At 38.0% G+C, this 22516-nt stretch overlaps 1 protein-coding gene across 1 annotated transcript in view; it reads right to left on the bottom strand.

The window, feature by feature from the left end:
* The window catches only part of LOC128704258 (uncharacterized), a 153235-nt gene that overhangs the window by 43409 nt on the left and 87310 nt on the right, over window positions 1-22516 (bottom strand). Inside the window, exons 3-5 of the mRNA XM_070091744.1 lie at window positions 17693-17759; window positions 17250-17408; window positions 7638-7787 (exon numbers count right to left, since the gene is read on the bottom strand). Of these exons, the coding sequence (XP_069947845.1) occupies window positions 7638-7787; window positions 17250-17408; window positions 17693-17759 (376 nt within the window). The remainder of the gene's footprint in view (window positions 1-7637; window positions 7788-17249; window positions 17409-17692; window positions 17760-22516) is intronic.

Raw genomic sequence — 22516 nt, 5'->3', positions numbered from 1 at the left:
CAGCAAAACCATCATTATTAACATTAGCAGCAATTTTTACATTAGCTACTGTTGTGTCAGGATTGTCAACATTATCATTATTATCAACATTATCATGTAGACCTTTACACATGACTATATGGTGTCTTCCTTTGTGACATTGATAACAGTAGTTTAATTTGGCATAACAATCCTTTACATTGTGATTACCCAAACACCTGATACATCTGTCAAGTTCCTCCAATCTTTCAACTTTATCACTCCATGAATTGTATGCATTGCAATTCTTAGAAAAATGAGTACCCTTGCAGAAAAGACAATTTCTCTTTTCTTTGACTGGTTTCCTATTAACTGTGCTACTCTTAGGAGGGTACTTATTCTTCTTACCTTTTGGAGAATCATTATTTCTGATTCCTGCTACTTGATATGCACCTATGCAACTCTTTTTAGGAAATGAATTTTGATTAAGATTGGGATAATTTTTCCCTTTGTGAAACATGACAGATGCCTCAGAGTTATTATGTGTTGCATCTTTAAAATGAGTTGGTTGGCTGGTCTGCAACTGCACAATTAATTCTTGCAGACCTAGTCTTATTTCCTCCAGACAAAAATAACCCTTGTGATATTTGTTTGAGACCCATTCAAGTGTTTTATAGTTTAATTTATTCTGTACCATGGCACTCAATAACCAGATTATGTTTATTACTTAAAGTTTTGAGAGTGTTCTCAGTTTAACTCTAAACTGCTGTAAACCTTTGTAAGTGTGATCTGGAGATTTTAAATTAACAATAATATTCACTAGATCCAACCTACTTTGTTCTATATTACCATAAGTGACTTTCAACAAGTCAACTGCTTCCTTGTAAGAGTCATTTACATTGAGAAAGGCTTGTATGAGTATGTGAGCATCTCCTCTTACCTGTCCTTTGAGGTAAAATAATTTAGTTACACAGGCTAGGTCACTCCTGTCATGCACAGCTGCCTTAAAAATTGACCAAAACTCCTCCCAGTTTTCTCCAGGATTAAACACAGGCAAACACAATTTTGGGAGTTTTGGCAAAGCCATATTATTTGTTGGAGGAGACTGACCAACTGCCTGGTTTACACATTTTAATTTATTCAAGGCCTGACTTTTACAAGAAAGAAACTTTTCCTCTAATTCATAATACTGACTAATCATGAGATCTATTTCAGTCTCATCTACACAGTTTACTAATAAATCTCCTTCATATTTGTTGTAATATAATTTGTATGAATCGTATCTATTCCCTAAAGCATCTAAATACAATTTTAAATCATCTGTATTCACAGTTTCTTGATTCATTAATTCCAAGCACTTATTACATGCATTGGTTACATGAACTTTTCTAGCCTGTATTGATGCTTTCTTTACTCTATATTCCATATGTTTGTCTTCTATATTAATTTCCTCATTTTCAGCCATGATGCAATGTATTAAATTCAACTTAATAACACTGATTATGTACTAAATTATGCACTTTATAAAGGTAAATAGTACAACTTACCTTTGAATAAATCCCAGCTACTTGAGCTCAGCAATTACATGTGCAAGAAAATTATATAAATTTTAAATGTACATTAATACAAACTTGGCTCATCAAAATTAATATTAAACAAATTAATAAAGCCTTGCCAGAATTTGGCATTGCAAAATTAATATACACATTAATATAATTAGTTACACTTGGCTTATCAATTACACATACATTGATATAAATCTTGGCCAGAATTGGTTTATCAAAATTAACATTATACAAATACATTAATATAAATCCTAGCCACTTTGGCTTTGCAAAATTAATATACACATTAATATAATTAGCTACACTTGGCTTATCAATTACACATACACTTATACACATTAATATAATCTTTAGCCACATTTGACTTATCTTATCAAAATTAATATTGTAATTATTATAATCCACCACACATTAAATAAATTTGTGAACTTAACATTCACCTCCTTCTGTCATTTCACATATAATTATTAAGCAATTAACTAATTAATGACTTCACTAATTACCTCCGGTTCAAGAAGGACCAACGGGCAAATTAAATGTGGAAAACTGCATTTATCTGAATGTAACTAATTATGTACATAACAGTAAATGATAACAAAGATAATTATTACTTATCAATGTTACATAAACAAGTAGGAATTTGGGACACCTAGGTAGCAAAAAGTGTCCCCCTTCGATACCTACCACTGTCATAACCACAAGTTGCTCTGGATCTATTAATTAAATGAAATATACATACACCAGGAATACTGGTAAATATATAAATTTGTGGACTGTATATTAAAAATAATAAATGGTTATATATATACACAATTACATAACAGAAGGGAAATGTATCTTAATATCACTCACCAATTTGACTGGATATTAAGTTGTATAATACTCAGGAAAAACCTCACTAACTAAATTTATGAAAACACTGGCCAGAATTATACACAAATCTAGAGAGCTTATCCGAGGTTCCTGGAGCTGTCTTGTCCAGTCGTCTGATATCTCAAGTTATGCAGGAATGCATGTCCAACAATTTCGCCTTCTATTTGAGAGGTGTCAGCCCAATTTTAACCTCTAGAGCACGAAAATTCCTTCCCATTACACTAACATTGTATCCAATTCAAAACCAAGATGGCGAGTCTCGTCTGCGCAGACGCAGGCTTTCCGTTTTCCTTGACATAAATATTATTAAATACAGTATGGCCATCTATTTACATATAAATACTGAATTTCTGGAAAATATATACAGTATTTTCCACAGTAAGAATGCTGAATAAAATCGATAACAAAATTCACCTATGTTTTGATGAAAAAAAAAGTTTGCATTCTCGATTGTACAAGATGTTTATGTGACTTTTAAGGTACTAATTAAGGGCAAGTTTTGCCCTTTAGTCTTCTTCAACCCCGTACAGAGAACGGGAGACAGACGATATATGTAGTGACAGAGGTAAGTTTTTTTTTTTCGTCCGATTTCTTTCATTTCTGGTATACTTTAATAAAGAAGTGTACATTGTCTTTATAATGCGTAAGTTTCAATATGATAGTTCAAAAAACGACTGAAAAAATTGACTGAAAATGACGTTTGGCAGTTAAGTCCTACATAAAGGCACTACAAAAAGTTGTTTAGGGATTTGTTACTGATAAAACAATGCTAATTAATTATTCTCAGGGCAAAACATCTGCTCTTTATCTCCACAAAAATCCCAAAATATTTCGAATATTTAAGAAATCCCACCACCAGCTAGTAAAACATTCATTGTTTTATGATCGCTGTGAAAATAATTTTAATTAATTCAGTTTTAAATGGTTAACTTTCATGAAATAAGTCAATAACTTACTTCAGAGATATTCAGCGAAAATACAGGCATAGCTCATCACTCACCTCTGCAAGCCCACCTCCTACTCCACCCTTCCAACCTCTTCAATTTTTCCAGCCCTCCCCTCCCTCTTCCTTCCCATCCTCACCAACCCTCAGGTCAGAGAACTTCAACTTCAACTTCATCACTCGTGAAAAACACAGGCATAGCTCATCACTCGTGGAAAACACAGGCATAGCTCATCACTCGTGGAAAACACAGGCATAGCTCATCACTCGTGGAAAACACAGGCGTAGCTCATCACTCGTGGAAAACACAGGCATAGCTCATCACTCGTGAGTTTTTCAAACACTCCATTTTCTGTTATGTTAGAATCCTCAAAGGAATAAGAGAGAATGATATGGTCAGAGCAGTCATATTATCCCTCCAGCCAGACCGCAACCAGACTAAGTAAGTTTATTCAGGTATACACAAATACAGTTACGTGGATTATCATACATAGCAGCATATGTGTAGAAAACCCAGGATAACCCAATAAAGCCAGACAGAGTGACATATTTCCATTGGAATCCTTTTAATTCCTGATTATTATACAATGTAGGAGATATCTTATTATTATACTATAAAGGATATATACTACTAGGAATAAGGTAAAAGGAGTTATTTACATTTACTTGTGTGTTAGCTAAAGAAAAATCAAATATTCTCTTCCCTTTCTGTTGCTACACTGATTAGGTACCTTTTGACTCTCTTCTTGAACTGGTTCATGCTGTGACTAGCTTTGACATGAGTAGACAATCTGTTCCATTCCTTTATTGCTGTTTGAAGCCTGGCCACTAACTGTGGGTACTACAAAGTTGTGCTCTCTCCCCTTAGTACTATGATTGCTTTGGTTCCAAGCCTTGACAAAATTAGCAGCAAGATATTCTGGACACTGTGAGCAATTTTATAAACTTGATTGAACTTCAGTTTTTTTTTTTTTTTTTTTTTTTTTATTCGCCGGTACTTTCCCGGCCCGGGTCTTTTCCAAGTAGTGGTGACCCGGCCTTGGCTTCCTATCTGGGGAGTGTCTAGAGACTTAATTAAGTCTCCCATGGGAGGAGGTACAAGTACCCCCTCATCTTTGGGACCAACTGTCCCCAGGCCTAGCCACATTCCCCGCCCTCACGGGGCTCGTAGGGAGAAGCTAGGCCTCTGGTCTGCCATCTGCCCCGCCCTAAAAGGGCTCGTGGGGATGGCAGTCTTATGAGCTGCAGATGGTAGCAAGCTCAGGCTATAGTTGTTTTACTCTGTCTTCAATATTCAGCATCTCAATTTTTATTCATTCTGGAGTATTTATCATATTTCTATGTTATTTATATAATGTCTCATGTCACTTTAGATAAACTTTTATAGGAATAAGCCTTAATGTTGATATTAGCTTAATTATGAAACATATTTTCATGGTTCCCGAGTCCTGGGCTCTGACTTGCTGTGAAAGCATTTTTCAGATGGTTCCTGATTGGTCCTCCGATTCTATAATAGTTCCGCCAATACTGTAATGATGCCAAATCGTGAATTATTATATTAGAAATAATAATAAAAATAATAACTAAAAAAATGGAAAAAAATCTGAAAATTCACGGCATGTAAACACACAATGAAGTTATAAACTTGACAAGTGCAATATCTGCCAATATCTGCCACCAGGCCCGGTGGCCCGGTGGCTAAAAGCTTCCGCTTCACACACGGAGGGCCCGGGTTCGATTCCCGGCGGGTGGAAACATTTCGACACGTTTCCTTACACCTGTTGTCCTGTTCACCTAGCAGCAAATAGGTACCTGGGTGTTAGTCGACTGGTGTGGGTCGCATCCTGGGGGACAAGATTAAGGACCCCAATGGAAATAAGTTAGACAGTCCTCGATGACGCACTGACTTTCTTGGGTTATCCTGGGTGGCTAACCCTCCGGGGTTAAAAATCCGAATTAAATCTTATCTTATCTTATCACAAAAATTTGACATACAATCACTTAAGACATATGAAAACATAATCATATACACACAGAAAGTTAAACATAAACACTTATGACATATGAAGACAAATTTTTACACAAATTGCACGAGCATTATACCGAGAAAAATTATGTACACTTATACCATGACATCCATATTCTAAAAACACTACTCGATCACCTTCATGAACACTAAATCTGTTCATGAACACATAAGACATAAGGTATCTAAAAAAATAACAAAACTTACCAACCAAAATTTAAATTATAATCACCCAAACATAAAACTGATTTACACTTTTGATTTTCCAAACTGCATATTCATACTACATTTTTCATGAAAATAAAGGTATTGTGTGAATATTTTAAAAAGAGTAAATAGAAATGAAAAGTTGTTGAATAAAAAGTTGGTAATGTGAAAAATTATGAATGAAATTGTGTGTATTATAATTGAAATTGTGGCTTGAGAAAAATTTGTTTGTATTACCGAAAACTGAGAAAAAAAACTGTGACCTGTTGATTTGATGAACTGGAAAGAGTGGAGGGTGAACCTCCAATACCTGGGAGCTGGAGGTTGTACAAAACGTGGCTCAATACTTAGGGTACTGATATATATGAGGTCGTCTGTAACGTCACACCGACCTGTGTTTGCCTGTTTAGACGTGATGATGGCCAGTGACGTCACGACTTGTCCCATAGGGGGCCTAACATTATTGACAGGGAAATAATCACCCTGGCAGAAGGTGAACAGGAGCTGCGCAGCCATTCAGTCTAACAACCAGAACTTGCTCAGCTTTTTCCCTTTATGTGTAAATCAATAAAAATACTAACAAACTTTGATTTTGATTTTTCTTTATTTATATTTAAGTATATATTACTATCCTCTCCTGAGAAGACTGGCAGGCACCTGAAGCTATGGACGGTCGGCAAGGGGATAATGTACCCGGATACTTTTCTCACGGGCATTAGCTCTCGGTCGATGACCCAGGTAGTGTTTTGGAGTCAGAACTGATTATATAACCCTCTCCTCTGCTTAGTAATACACAAATAACCTCCAACTATCCTTTTTTTTGATGGGATGATTAAGTCACCAACCTTTTGCAAGCAGACATCTGAAGCTATGGACTTTTTTTGTTTTATGCTCACGTTATAGCAGACTCTTGCTCGTCGCTTAACCTTGGTGAGTGGGAGGGCCACCCGTGGGCGGGCAGACGGATAATGTACCCAGAAGAACCCTCTCACTGATACCCAGGTGGATGGGAGGTCAATGCACGCGCTGGAGTCCCCCAGACCATTATGTAAGTCCATTATTGCCTTACTTTCTCACAGCAATTATACCTCTCGGTCATTGACCCGGCTAGTATAGTAACACACAAAGAGGGGTGATTAAAGTTGGTAATCTTTATAGCTAGACATCTTGAAGCTATGGAGGGCTCCTCGCCAGTGTCCAGGGGCACTTTCTCACGGCTACCTCTGCTTAGTAATACACACAAATAACCCACAACTATCCCATTTGAGGAGCAATTAACTCATCTGGGCGCCGGACATCTTTGTAGCCAGACACCTTGAAGCTATGGACGAAAATTATGACAATTATCAGTCATTGGCTCAAATAAGCTCCACTAACCCATTGAGGATGATTAACCTACCCCAATCTTCGTAGGCGGACACCTTGAAGCTATGGACAAGCTACCCATGACGGCTGAAGGCTACTCTTCCGGCTTGTCCCGGTAATTATAGTAATCAGGCAATTATAGCAATTATCGCACTGTCGCCATTTTCACATACTTTCCCACACGCATTATCGGCCATTTATCACGGCAGTGTTCGGAGTCATAACTGATCATATCACTTTCTGCTTAGTAATACACAGAAATAACCCTCACTATCCCCTTGGGAGATAATTAAACATAGTACTGAACTTTTTACCCTGACAGCTGAAGCTATGCCATGTCCCCCATTATCACATACTTCCCCACGCTCATTATCGGCCATTGATCCCGGCAGTGTTCGCAGTCAGACGTCTTTATACTACTTATAGTATAGTTCAAAGCTTTATTTTGGGTAAAAAAAAATGCAGTAACGGTTTCATGAGTAGATTATCAGTAGTAAATTCTATTGTATCGTAAACCTACTGAACAAATGGACATGGAAAACCAACCAGCAATTAAGAGATGAAATTAGAATAGGCACAACTCAAATACGCAAATTTTGAATATGGTGACGATGGTTGTTGCTGCTGATGACGATACTGTCAAAGGTTTATCAAATACATTCATCAACACTGTTTAATATTTGTGTTGTATGATACTTACATATGGCGTATCTGTTGACGGTAACGTAGTAGTCAGTGAGTAAGTGAATGAAAATAGCGGATGATGAGGTTTTAAGTTGGAAACTGATATAGCAGACATTGGCTGGGTCTATTCTTTTGATGATTATGCGGTCGCTCCAGAAGTACCAAGCTGAGGAGAAACATAGTGATTAGACAGATTTTTTTTACATTAATCAGTTTACAGATTTACGGATTGAGCTAATTTCTGTTTCATCCTTATCTACACCCTCAGCAATTTTCTGTAAATATAATAATAGTAATGATGCTACTACTAATGTTAATAATAAAACTAATAATAATAATAATAATAATAATAATAATAATAATAATAAATAAATAAATAAATAATAATATTCGTAACGTAAGAGGTGATTAAAATGCTGGGAACAAAAGGAAGAAAAGATTCTGTCAATACTGGAACAAAACCTTTGAAGTTTCTGTTGCAGATGGGAAACTTTGCAATATTCTCATTACCTTGCTGAAGTCTCCCAGCTGAGGCTCATATATTTCAACATCTTGTATGAACCCCAGTTGAGTGATGGAATACGACAGAAAAAAAATATTAGCTTTTTTCTACTGTGTAACTTTTTTTATTATCACACTGGCCGATTCCCACCAAGGCAGGGTGGCCCGAAAAAGAAAAACTTTCACCATCATTCACTCCATCACTGTCTTGCCAGAAGGGTGCTTTACACTACAGTTTTTAAACTGCAACATTAACACCCCTCCTTCAGAGTGCAGGCACTGTACTTCCCATCTCCAGGACTCAAGTCCGGCCTGCCGGTTTCCCTGAACCCCTTCATAAATGTTACTTTGCTCACACTCCAACAGCACGTCAAGTATTAAAAACCATTTGTCTCCATTCACTCCTATCAAACACGCTCACGCACGCCTGCTGGAAGTCCAAGCCCCTCGCACACAAAACCTCCTTTACCCCCTCCCTCCAACCTTTCCTAGGCCGACCCCTACCCCGCCTTCCTTCCACTACAGACTGATACACTCTTCAAGTCATTCTGTTTCGCTCCATTCTCTCTACATGTCCGAACCACCTCAACAACCCTTCCTCAGCCCTCTGGACAACAGTTTTGGTAATCCCGCACCTCCTCCTAACTTCCAAACTACGAATTCTCTGCATTATATTCACACCACACATTGCCCTCAGACATGACATCTCCACTGCCTCCAGCCTTCTCCTCGCTGCAACATTCATCACCCATGCTTCACACCCATATAAGAGTGTTGGTAAAACTATACTCTCATACATTCCCCTCTTTGCCTCCAAGGACAAAGTTCTTTGTCTCCACAGACTCCTAAGTGCACCACTCACCCTTTTCCCCTCATCAATTCTATGATTCACCTCATCCTTCATAGACCCATCCGCTGACCCGTCCACTCCCAAATATCTGAATACATTCACCTCCTCCATACTCTCTCCCTCCAATCTGATATTCAATCTTTCATCACCTAATATTTTTGTTATCCTCATAACCTTACTCTTTCCTGTATTCACTTTTAATTTTCTTCTTTTGCACACCCTACCAAATTCATCCACCAATCTCTGCAACTTCTCTTCAGAATCTCCCAAGAGCACAGTGTCATCAGCAAAGAGTAACTGTGACAACTCCCACTTTATGTGTGATTCCTTATCTTTTAACTGTGTAACTATAATTTAAAATAGAGTAGCAGCACACTGCTGATGTATCAAACTTTGTTAATAGAAAATAGTGTCTCTTCAAAGCTCATAAACTTTAGTTCCAGATTTAGTCTTGTTGCAAACTTTTGCAACAAGAAATATTCATGAAGAAGACCATGGTATATACCATACAAATTGTAGTGAAATACTGGAAGTTCCTGAATGAAATCTTGGATTTTCAAGATGGACAATTTCTGCGCAGTTGATGTGCCTCAGGTGATAAGCTCGAGGGTCTTCTTGAATGAGGTTTCCAACTTTTATACCTTTAGCCTTTGTTTCTAGTTTCCTTAGCCCTTCTCCGTGTTTCATAATTTGTCATTTGCAAAGGTTAAGTTATAATAGGCACTTATCAAGCCAGTTCTTTAGCTTGTCCAGGTCCATAAGACCACCTTCCTGGGCCTGTCCTGATTGTATTCTTATTAGTTTCACGTCTCTGAACAGGGATACCTCTGACTGCATTTCTTGACATTTTCACATTCACATGGAATTGTATCGATCCCAGTAATGGCCTTTTTGGAACTCCACTCATCACATTTGCCCATTCCAACTCCTTTTCTAGCTGTCTGTCAAAATTTGCAAGGTAATTCCATCTGCATGGTTAAGACATCTTTATTGCTAGACATCTAGCCATTGCAAGGCTTCTCGTGATGTTAGCTTCCTTAAGCCTTGTGACCCTTCCTTGAAACCAATGGCAAAGGAGACCATAGTATTTGAGTCGGTCTTCCGATGCACTACCGCGAATACACTCATTTTTGGTGACGACAGGAGCGGAGAGGGAAAGTGTAACACTTATACAAATGGTCTCGGATCTAGGCGTGTGCCTATAGAGGAACTAGTGATGACCAACAATGGAAATAAGTCAGTTTGTCTGACTTTTTTGGGTTATTCTAGGTTCTCTACACATATGCTGCTATGTATGATAATCTATGTAACTGTATTTGTGTATACCTGAATAAACTTACTTACTAACAAAATATCCTTCGCGTGAGGAGCTCTCATTGTCAAGAAATGAGCTCTGTCCTGCCTAGACAAACTGTGAAGCACTGTTGAGTCTATATTCTCCGTTATTGGGCTCTCCTAGTGCGGCTGTTTGTATTGTTTTGTTAGGGAGGACTGGTCTCGTTGAGGACTTGACTCCATTAGTAAACATTAGGTCCTGAATCCCAACATTGAATCTGAGGGACTCGGGAAAAATCGCTTCTGCAAGTTCACAAGAGGCCACATACGAAAACAGGAATGCAGGAAGAGTCAGACTGACAGTGTAGCTTGATCCCACTGCCAATCTTCTAATGTCGACCTCAGAAGACTGTCATACTCCTTTAGTTTTGGGTTGTCATATTAGGGCGCACATCTTATGAAAAGTGTTAGCGTGGGCAGGCTCAAGCACTTTGTGAGAAATACAAGGCATTATTGGCATCTAGATTGCTTATTCTTTGTTCCATCCTCCTCAGATCGTCTAGTCATTCCTCGAAAATTGCGACATTGCATGTATATTAGTGAGGGTTACGCACAAGAAGACAAATACAGGTGGATAATTAGATAAGTAAGATACATGTGCAACTCACTGATAATTTTATTGAATTTTTCGCTAACCAGAAACTTTATGAATCCAGAAGAGAGAATAATAGTGCAGACTGTCGAGACGTGAAGAAACAGGTGGTCAATTCCTCACCCTAAATGAACTAGTTGGAGACGGTGGAAGACGTGAAGAATTAGTTTGAAGGGATCAGTCCCTCATTCTAGAAAGGTGTTTCTTCCAACACTTGATGAATTAAGACTAAAAATCAAAATAATCAAGTATCGTACTAAATATCTTATTCGTCTTCATGTCGACATTGATACAGGAGAATAAATGTGTTTGTTTTGCTGTCTGAGATCCTCCTCGGCAGATACTAGAAAATTTGAGAAATAGTATGTTATGATCAGGTCAGGTGAATATTGAACAATGGCGTTAATAGTTGTGTAGATCAAAGGTTACCATGAGTTTATACAACATTTCGGAGTGTGGAAGGTTATCAGGAGTTAAATTACCATTCTCTGGGTCGAGTTATTACTCAGTAAAAAAACTAAGTCAGTTAAAAAAAATCTGAATTGTCATGATAAATTTTATATTGCATAATTCTCCATATATCTCATACTGTAATATATACATTGTATTTTATTTTTATGCCTAACTAATGTGTAAAAATCGATTATATATGTTGCAGTTTGGATATATTTTTTCCACGATAATTACATTTTTTATTTACTCTTAAAGTTTGTGCTGTAATTATTACAAATTATTAGTTTTCCTTTTCATTTATTTTGTTCTTATGTCTAGCAGTTAAATTGTTAATTTGAAATATCATTTATATCTTTACCAGGATTTTGCCAGTAAATATTTTTTTGAGAATTTTTATACAGAATTTGATAACATGCATTCAGATCTTAACTCATGATCATGAATAGCTAATTAAGCAAAATTTTTAGTAATTGCACCTAAACTATTGTAAAGTTATTTGTTACCTCACAACTAATTATTTTATTATATCTAGTATGATTTTGCAATTTACTTATTCAATTTATGCTTTCTTTTTTAACTGTGATCTTCAGTTACAAATCACAAGGTACCAATGACTTAGAAATCACAACTCCAACTGATTTTAAATTGTTACTTAACGTAAATAAAGTGACTCATGGAGAATATCAGAGTGACAGACTATAGTGAAATCCTTCTAGCTTAATATTTCTTCAAGAATCTGGGGAATGGTGCCATGAAACTAGTGGAGGGCTCTTGATACAAGGAATCGGACATATGCTTCCATTTGGTTCAAAATTTATTGTCCCACCCGTTCTATTTCCCATACTGGTTTAGTGTATTCACGTGAACATAACAATATCTTTGACCTCAGTTGATGAAAAGAAATGTGAGAACTATAACGATAAGTGGATACATCACAGAATTTAGGGAAGACGGAGAAGAACAGACAGCTGTCCTATTCAGAATTTTGAAGCAGATAATCTAATATACGTTAATAGTAAGTAAGAAATAGTGACATGTTACGGTGATGCATTATTTTTCCTGCTCAACATCCTTACAATCTTCGCTGTCTATGGAAACCTGATATATTTAGCTAATATCGCATTAATTAAGAAGAGAATAAATGTTTGTAGATTTTAAAATTAATCCCTAATAGCATTAGTGAAGACTATCATTTCGTTTTATAGGCGTTACAGTAGTTAAGTCATTCATTTAAAACTTGGCCGTATTTCAGCAAGAACCTCTTATGATAAATTAGACACATGTGCAACTCTTGGGTATCTTTATTGAGGAAACGTTTCGCCACACAGTGGCTTCATCAGTCCATACAAAGGAGAATCTTGAAGAACAGGATTGATGGACTGACCACATCGACTCAAGGTTGAGGGACTGATTACCTCATTCTCCTCCTGTTCTTCAAGATTCTCCTTTGTATGGACTGATGAAGCCACTGTGTGGCGAAACGTTTCCTCAATAAAGATACCCAAGAGTTGCACATGTGTCTAATTTATCAACATGTCGGTTCTCTGAACCATTCATCTAAGAACCTCTTATATAGTCAAGTTCAGCAGAAAGTAGTGAAACCCTCAGTAACTTATCAAGGAATGCCATCTCAGAGTATAAGTGTTTCTTCACCAATGGTCATCCACCGGCGCTTGTTGTGCTGGCCAAAGAGAGTATATATTTGCAGATAGTGTCTATGTTAACTTTCAATTTCTCTAGATGCAACGATTCAAAATGACTCTCTTGAGTTACTAATTCATTAGTTTTCTTATTTTTTTTCCTTTCCCCACAGGATATTTTTTGAGGTGAATAGACGCGAGGACATTCACTCTGGACACTATTGTTGAAGACATTTCGGTTCTTGCACGTATATCACTTCAAATATATATCTGATGTGATCAGTCTCCAATGACGGAAACTTTCAATGATGGTGTCCTAAGTAACCACACTCTTACTATACCTTCTTACTATAAGACACTATACCATCTTACTGCAAGATATTTTCCCTTTCTCTCTAAAAATTCATTAATATCAGACATGAAGTAGTGTTTTCTAGGAAGAGTTTCTGTTCGCGGTATAAAGAATTATTTGGATTTAGTAAGCACATTTACTTTAAAAATCATTAGTGATTTCAGTATGAGTAGTTTTACTCTAATATTATTATTTACAAGTGTCTTTGTTTACAACTTATTACGTTTGCTTGTGTCAACACGCAAATAAATGATTAAACTCTATCTTTAAGAAATAAACGGAGCGATCATTGGTGAATCAATTCTACGTCCCATAATATGATGTAGTAACAGGTAATACCTGCATCTTAAACCTTAGCAGTTTGCACATGTATTTTTTAAGAACAAACTGTTGTAGTAGAATTCATTTCCCGTAACAGAAAGTATTAGATATATGTTATTGATGGCTTTGATAGAAGAAAGGCAATTTGAATAAGTTTTTTAAATCACGGTACATAGTGTACCTCCAACGATAAAATTTGCTGCCGAGTTAGAACAAAAACTTAAATTCATTTTCTGTAGGTTTTGATTATTTTAAAGAACCAAGAATTCCAATTCAAAATATATAGAGAACAAGCAACTGCATGTTTCTGTGTACACTATGATCAATAACATCATGTTCAGGTTCTTAATACCAATGTATGGTCATATTCAAGTATATTGATCATGAAATTATCATGATAATCGAAACAGAGGTTTACCTAAGGTATCCAAAATCTTTTAAAAATAAATCCTGGAAAATTCCAAGGATAAAATTTTACAATCAAAATACACGCAACAATTATCAAGCAAAAATGTCCATGAATTACAATATCAAGCAAACTTAAATGAAATTGTAATAAAGTTGGTAGAATTACCGACAATATGTAAAGTAAACGGACACAAGTGCAACTAATGTGACATTTTATTGTGGCAACGTTTCGCTCTTCAGGAGCTTTATCAAGCCATTACAAACAATACATGGACACAGAGGGTATATATAGGCTCAGAGTGAGGTACAATACTAGTGGCAGTAGTATTAGTAGTAGTGACAAAAGTTGTAGTAGTAGTAGTAATACAATATGGTAGAGCAATTAATTCGTACATGAGTAAAAGGATAAAAGCTATTACTTGGGTAACATAAAAATAGGTTGGACAAATGTAGACTGGATAGAGGCAGCCTGTTTCAGTGTTCACTCTATGTAATGTGCTTTGTGTAGTATAACAGGAGAGACTATGTGATGGCAGGGTTTACTGTTTACAGGAGGATTCTTGCTAAGACTTCAGAGATGGTGAAGCTGCCGTTGTTTTGTTTAATTGTATTCGAAACAGCGATCAGTGCTGATTCGAGGCACTTGCGTCTGCGGAAATTAGTTTCTTTGATCACTAATTGGGCGTCTCTGAATTTCATGAGATGATTGGTGGAATTTCGGTGTTGTACACAAGCGTTGTTCAAGTTATTGTTCCTACATGCGTAAATGTGTTCATTGAGGCGGGTGTCGAGGTTTCTTGCTGTTTCACCTACGTAAATCTTGTCACAGCCTCCACAGGGTATAGTGTAAACTCCTGCGTTGACTGGTTCGTGGTGCTTTGATTTTGTCCTGGTTAGATCCTTTATTGAAGTGCTAGAAGCGATGGCAACTCAGGTGTTAACTTGTGAAAGTACTTCAGAAACGTTCAGCGCAACCTGGCTGTTGGGAAGAATTATAACTTTGTTGGGAGTGGTGTTGGTGCGTGGAGAATTAATGATCTGAAGAGCTCTTTTCTTGCAGTCTTTGATGAAAAAGGAAGGAAAATGTAACTCAGTGAATGTTTGGTGAATGTATGTACATTCCTCGTCAAGAAACTCAGGACTACAAATTCGGTATGCTTCAAACGCACTAGAGAAGGGAAGAAACTTCTATACTTGTTACCAAGCAACCCTAAACCAGCACACATGTATGGTTTACCCAAGACCCATAAACACAATATTCCTCTCAGACCAATCACGTCAGGAATAGGCAGTGCTCCACACAAACTAGCCGGAGTTCTTGCCAAACATCTTTCCTGCCTTCTGGGGACCATCAGCCCCTCTCATCTTAAACACTCAGACGAACTTCTCAACCGCATCCGAAACCTCTCCATCCGTAACAAGAAACTAAGCAGTTTGGACGTGACTTCCCTCTTCACAAAAATACCTACCACTATAGCCATCGAGGTTCTACGACGCAAAGTCAATCTTCCTCTACCTCCCGGAGATTTTGTTAACTTGATTGAACTCTGTGTTAATTTCAACTGTTTTTCTTTCAATAGCAAGCTCTACAAACAAACCTACGGTATGGGAATGGGGTCCCCCATCAGTGCCGTCCTAGCCAATTTATACATGGAACATCTAGAGTCCAAACACTTCGCCAACATCATCCCTTCAAGCGTCACTTGGTTACGTTACGTGGACAACGTCCTCGTAATAACTCCCAAACGTTTTGATGTACGGAATCTTCAGGCAAGGCTCAACGCAGTTGAACCGGCGATCCAGTTTACACTAGAAGAAGAGTCCAATGACAAGCTACCTTTCCTCGACGTCCTCATTCACAAAGTAGACAACAACCTAAGATTTCAAGTTTATCGGAAACCCACCAACAAAAATGATCTCACACACTTCTATTCCAGTCAAGATACCAAGACCAAAAGAGGCATCATCATCGGGTTTTTCCTAAGAGCATACCGAATTTGTAGTCCTGAGTTTCTTGACGAGGAATGTACATACATTCACCAAACATTCACTGAGTTACATTTTCCTTCCTTTTTCATCAAAGACTGCAAGAAAAGAGCTCTTCAGATCATTAATTCTCCACGCACCAACACCACTCCCAACAAAGTTATAATTCTTTCCAACAGCCAGGTTGCGCTGAACGTTTCTAAAGTACTTTCACAAGTTAACACCAGAGTCGCCATCGCTTCTAGCACTTCAATAAAGAATCTAACCAGGACAAAATCAAAGCACGACGAACCAGTCAACGCAGGAGTTTACACTATACCCTGTGGAGGCTGTGACAAGATTTACGTAGGTGAAACAGCAAGAAACCTCGACACCCGCCTCAATGAACACATTTACGCATGTAGGAACGATAACTTGAACAACGCTTGTGTACAACACCGAAATTCCACCAATCATCTCATGAAATTCAGAGACGCCCAATTAGTGATCAAAGAAACTAATTTCCGCAGACGCAAGTGCCTCGAATCAGCACTGATCGCTGTTTCGAATACAATTAAACAAAACAACGGCAGCTTCACCATCTCTGAAGTCTTAGCAAGAATCCTCCTGTAAACAGTAAACCCTGCCATCACATAGTCTCTCCTGTTATACTCCACAAAGCACATTACATAGAGTGAACACTGAAACAGGCTGCCTCTATCCAGTCTACATTTGTCCAACCTATTTTTATGTTACCCAAGTAATAGCTTTTATCCTTTTACTCATGTACGAATTAATTGCTCTACCATATAATATTACTACTAGTACTACAACTTGTGTCACTACTGCTACTACTACTACCACTAATATTGCACCTCACTCTGAGCTTATATATACCCTCTGTGTCCATGTATTGTTTGTGATGGCTTGATAAAGCTCCTGGAGAGCGAAACGTTGCCACAGTAAAATGTCACATTAGTTGCACTTGTGTCCTTTTACTTTAAATGAAATTCTTAATTAAAAAAATGACATCCTTGTTATATTTAAAAATTTAGATATAACAAGTATTGTAAAGAATACACCAGAAAAGTACCAATGTTCTTTTGTTATTCTGTCAACATGAATAAGTTTGTTCGTGTAAAATCCAAGCGACTGGAATGATCTTGAAGTCATTAAAGTAAAAGAGTGGTTATATATTTGTTGAGACTTACGTAGTATATCAGTGCAGTTGTTAGGTTGAACAGGTCGTTGTGTGCTGTAGTAGTTTGTGAGAGGAGCGCATTTACACACTCCCAGCACACAGCTGCTCACACCGTTGATGAGATATGTACACTGTGAGGTGTTCCTGCATGTCTGCCCAGCCAAGCGAACTGCAACACCATCACAACTCTTAAATTCTCAGGAATTAATAAAAATAAAAACTCTTCATTGGTCCCGTTGAAGCTCAGACTCAGACTCTATCTGCATTTTCTTATGAAAATAATGCAGCAAGCAAAACAATCATGAGAAACAGTCATGACTTAGGAAAGAAACTGTTTTCTAGTAATTCGAAATATGTAACATATGGATTAACAACGAAATAGTTCCACGGCAAATTACAAATAGTTATTGAAAAAGAAAAAAAAAACGACAGAAAAAAAAGAGTTAAACTTACGGCATTTCTCAGAACAGATTCCATAGTTAATGCAGGCAGGGTCGTCATATAGAGGTGTTTCCACTTCCTAGTAGTGGTGGGTGAAAATAATGTATTACTGTAGTGGCAAGTATAAATAATGACATTATGGAAGTGGAGGAAGCAAGTAAAAAACCGAATTATAGAAGCAATAGGAGAAAACCCTCGATATATATTATTACAAGGATGGAAAGTGCCAGTGTTAAGGTAGTGGTGATATCTGAGAACATGGTAGTGGTGATATCTGAAGAACATGGTAGTGGTGATATCTGAGAACATGGTAGAGGTGATATCTGAGAACATGGTAGTGGTGATATCTGAGAACATGGTAGTGGTGATATCTGAAGAACATGGTAGTGGTGATATCTGAGAACATGGTAGTGGTGATATCTGAAGAACATGGTAGTGGTGATATCTGAGAACATCGTAGTGGTGATGTCTGAAGAACATGGTAGTGGTGATGTCTGAAGAACATGGTAGTGGTGATGTCTGAAGAACATGGTAGTGGTGATATCTGAGAACATGGTAGTAGTTATGTCTGAAGAACATGGTAGTGGTGATGTCTGAAGAACATGGTAGTGGTGATGTCTGAAGAACATGGTAGTGGTGATGTCTGAAGAACATGGTAGTGGTGATATCTGAGAACATGGTAGTGGTGATGTCTGAAGAACATGGTAGTGGTGATGTCTGAAGAACATGGTAGTGGTGATGTCTGAAGAACATGGTAGTGGTGATATCTGAGAACATGGTAGTGGTTATGTCTGAAGAACATGGTAGTGGTGATGTCTGAAGAACATGGTAGTGGTGATATCTGAGAACATGGTAGTGGTTATGTCTGAAGAACATGGTAGTGGTGATGTCTGAAGAACATGGTAGTGGTGATGTCTGAAGAACATGGTAGTGGTGATATCTGAGAACATGGTAGTGGTGATGTCTGAAGAACATGGTAGTGGTGATGTCTGAAGAACATGGTAGTGGTGATATCTGAGAACATGGTAGTGGTGATGTCTGAAGAACATGGTAGTGGTGATGTCTGAAGAACATGGTAGTGGTGATATCTGAGAATATGGTAGTGGTGATGTCTGAAGAACATGGTAGTGGTGATATCTGAGAACATGGTAGTGGTGATGTCTGAAGAACATGGTAGTGGTGATATCTGAGAACATGGTAGTGGTGATGTCTGAAGAACATGGTAGTGGTGATGTCTGAAGAACATGGTAGTGGTGATGTCTGAAGAACATGGTAGTGGTGATATCTGAGAACATGGTAGTGGTGATGTCTGAAGAACATGATAGTGGTGATGTCTGAAGAACATGGTAGTGGTGATATCTGAGAATATGGTAGTGGTGATGTCTGAAGAACATGGTAGTGGTGATATCTGAGAACATGGTAGTGGTGATGTCTGAAGAACATGGTAGTGGTGATATCTGAGAACATGGTAGTGGTGATGTCAGAAGAACATGGTAGTGGTGATGTCTGAAGAACATGGTAGTGGTGATATCTGAGAACATGGTAGTGGTGATGTCTGAAGAACATGGTAGTGGTGATATCTGAGAACATGGTAGTGGTGATGTCTGAAGAACATGGTAGTGGTGATATCTGAGAACATGGTAGTGGTGATGTCTGAAGAACATGGTAGTGGTGATGTCTGAAGAACATGGTAGTGGTGATGTCTGAAGAACATGGTAGTGGTGATATCTGAGAACATGGTAGTGGTGATGTCTGAAGAACATGGTAGTGGTGATGTCTGAAGAACATGGTAGTGGTGATATCTGAGAATATGGTAGTGGTGATGTCTGAAGAACATGGTAGTGGTTATGTCTGAAGAACATGGTAGTGGTGATGTCTGAAGAACATGGTAGTGGTGATATCTGAGAATATGGTAGTGGTGATGTCTGAAGAACATGGTAGTGGTTATGTCTGAAGAACATGGTAGTGGTGATGTCTGAAGAACATGGTAGTGGTGATATCTGAGAATATGGTAGTGGTGATGTCTGAAGAACATGGTAGTGGTGATGTCTGAAGAACATGGTAGTGGTGATGTCTGAAGAACATGGTAGTGGTGATGTCTGAAGAACATGGTAGTGGTGATGTCTGAAGAACATGGTAGTGGTGATGTCTGAATAACATGGTAGTGGTTATGTCTGAAGAACATGGTAGTGGTGATGTCTGAAGAACATGGTAGTGGTGATGTCTGAAGAACATGGTAGTGGTGATGTCTGAAGAACATGGTAGTGGTGATGTCTGAAGAACATGGTAGTGGTGATGTCTGAAGAACATGGTAGTGGTTATGTCTGAAGAACATGGTAGTGGTGATGTCTGAAGAACATGGTAGTGGTGATGTCTGAAGAACATGGTAGTGGTGATGTCTGAAGAACATGGTAGTGGTGATGTCTGAAGAACATGGTAGTGGTGAGACCTGAAGAACATGATAGTGGTAATACATCAAGAACATGGTAGTGCAATAGCGATGATACATGAATAACATGGTAGTGGTGATACATGAAGAAAATGGTAGTGGTGATACATGAAGAAAATGGTAGTGGTGATACATGAAGAGCATGGTAGAGGTGATACATGAAGAACATGGTAGTGGTGATACATGAAGAAAATGGTAGTGGTGATACATGAAGAAAATGGTAGTGGTGATACATGAAGAGCATGGTAGTGGTGATACATGAAGAACATGGTAGTGGTGATACATGAAGAACATGGTAGTGGTGATACATGAAGAACATGGTAGTGGTGATACATGAAGAACATGGTAGTGGTGATACATGAAGACCATGGTAGTGGTGATACATGACGAGCATGGTAGCGGTGATACATGAAGAACATGGTAGTGGTGATACATGAAGAGCGTGGTAGCGGTAATACATGAAGAACATGGTAGGGGTAATACATAAAGAACATGGTGGTGGTGACACATGAAGAAAATGGTAGTGGTGATACATGGAGAGCATGGTAGCGGTGATACATGAAGAACATGGTAGTGGTGATACATGAAGAAAATGGTAGTGGTGATACATGAAGAAAATGGTAGTGGTGAGACATGATGAACATAGTGGTGATACATGAAGAACATGGTAGTGGTGATACATGAAAAACATGGTAGTGGTGATACATGATGAACATAGTAGCGGTAATACATGAAGAACATGGCAGTGGTGATACATGAAGAACATGGTAGTGGTGATACATGAAGAACACTGTAGTGGTGATACATGAAGAACATGGTAGTGGTGATACATGAAGAACATGGTAGTGGTGATACATGAAGAACATGGTAGTGATGATACATGAAGAACATGGTAGTGGTGATACATGAAGAACATGGTAATGATGATACATGAAGAACATGGTAGTGGTGATACATGAAGAACATGGTAGTGATGATACATGAAGAACATGGTAATGGTGATACATGAAGAACATGGTAGTGGTGATACATGAAGAACATGGTAGTGGTGATACATGGAGAACATGGTAGTGATGATACGTGAAGAACATGGCAGTGGTGATACATGAAGAACATGGTAGTGGTGATACATGAAGAAAATGGTAGTGGTGATACATGATGAACATAGTAGCGGTAATACATGATACATGAATAAAATGGTAGTGGTGATACATGATGAACATAGTAGCGGTAATACATGAAGAACACTGTAGTGGTGATACATGAAGAACATGGCAGTGGTGATACATGAAGAACATGGTAGTGGTGATACATGAAGAACACTGCAGTGGTGATACATGAAGAACATGGTAGTGGTGATACATGAAAAACATGGTAGTGGTGATACATGGAGAACATGGTAGTGGTGATACATGAAGAACATGGTAGTGGTGATACATGATGAACATGGTAGTGATGATACACGAAGAACATGGTAGTGGCGATACATGAAGAACATGGTAGTGATGATACATGAAGAACATGTTAGTGGGGATACATGAAGAACATGGTAGTGGCGATACATGAAGAACATGGTAGTGGTTATACATGAAGAACTTGGTAGTGTTGATACGTGAAGAAGATGGTAGTGGTGATACATGATGAGCATGGTAGTGATGATACATGAAGAACATGTTAGTTGTTATACATGAAGAACATGGTAGTGATGATACATGAAGAACATGGTAGTGGTGATACGTGAAGAACATGGTAGTGATGATACATGAAGAACATGGTAGTGGTGATACATGAAGAACATGGTAGTGGCGATACATGAAGAACATGGTAGTGGTGATACATGGAGAACATGGTAGTGGTGATTCATAAAGAACATTGTATTGGTGATACATGAAGAACATGGTTGTGGTGATACATGAAGAACATGGTAGTGGTTATACATGAAGAACATGGTAGTGCTGATACATGAAGAACTTGGTAGTGATGATACATGAAGAACATGGTAGTGATGATACATGAAGAACATGTTAGTGATGATGCATGAAGAACATGGTAGTGGTGATACATGAAGAACATGGTAGTGGTGATACATGAAGAACATGGTAGTGGTGATACATGAAGAACATGGTAGTGGTGATACATGAAGAATATGGTAGTGGTGATACATGAAGAACATGGTAGTGATGATACATGAAGAACATGGTAGTGTTGATACATGAAGAACATGGTACTGATGATACATGAAGAACATTGTAGTGGTGATACATGAAGAACATGGTAGTGATGATACATGAAGAACATGGTAGTGATGATACATGAAGAACATGGTAGTGGTGATACATGAAGAACATGGTAGTGGTGATACATGAAGAACATGGTAGTGATGATAC

Source organism: Cherax quadricarinatus, chromosome 37, assembly GCF_038502225.1.
Source record: "Cherax quadricarinatus isolate ZL_2023a chromosome 37, ASM3850222v1, whole genome shotgun sequence".
In the NCBI taxonomy this organism is placed as follows: Eukaryota; Metazoa; Arthropoda; class Malacostraca; order Decapoda; family Parastacidae; genus Cherax; species Cherax quadricarinatus.
The sequence above is the reverse complement of the archived record's forward strand: the minus strand, read 5'-3'. Positions and strand labels throughout refer to the sequence as shown.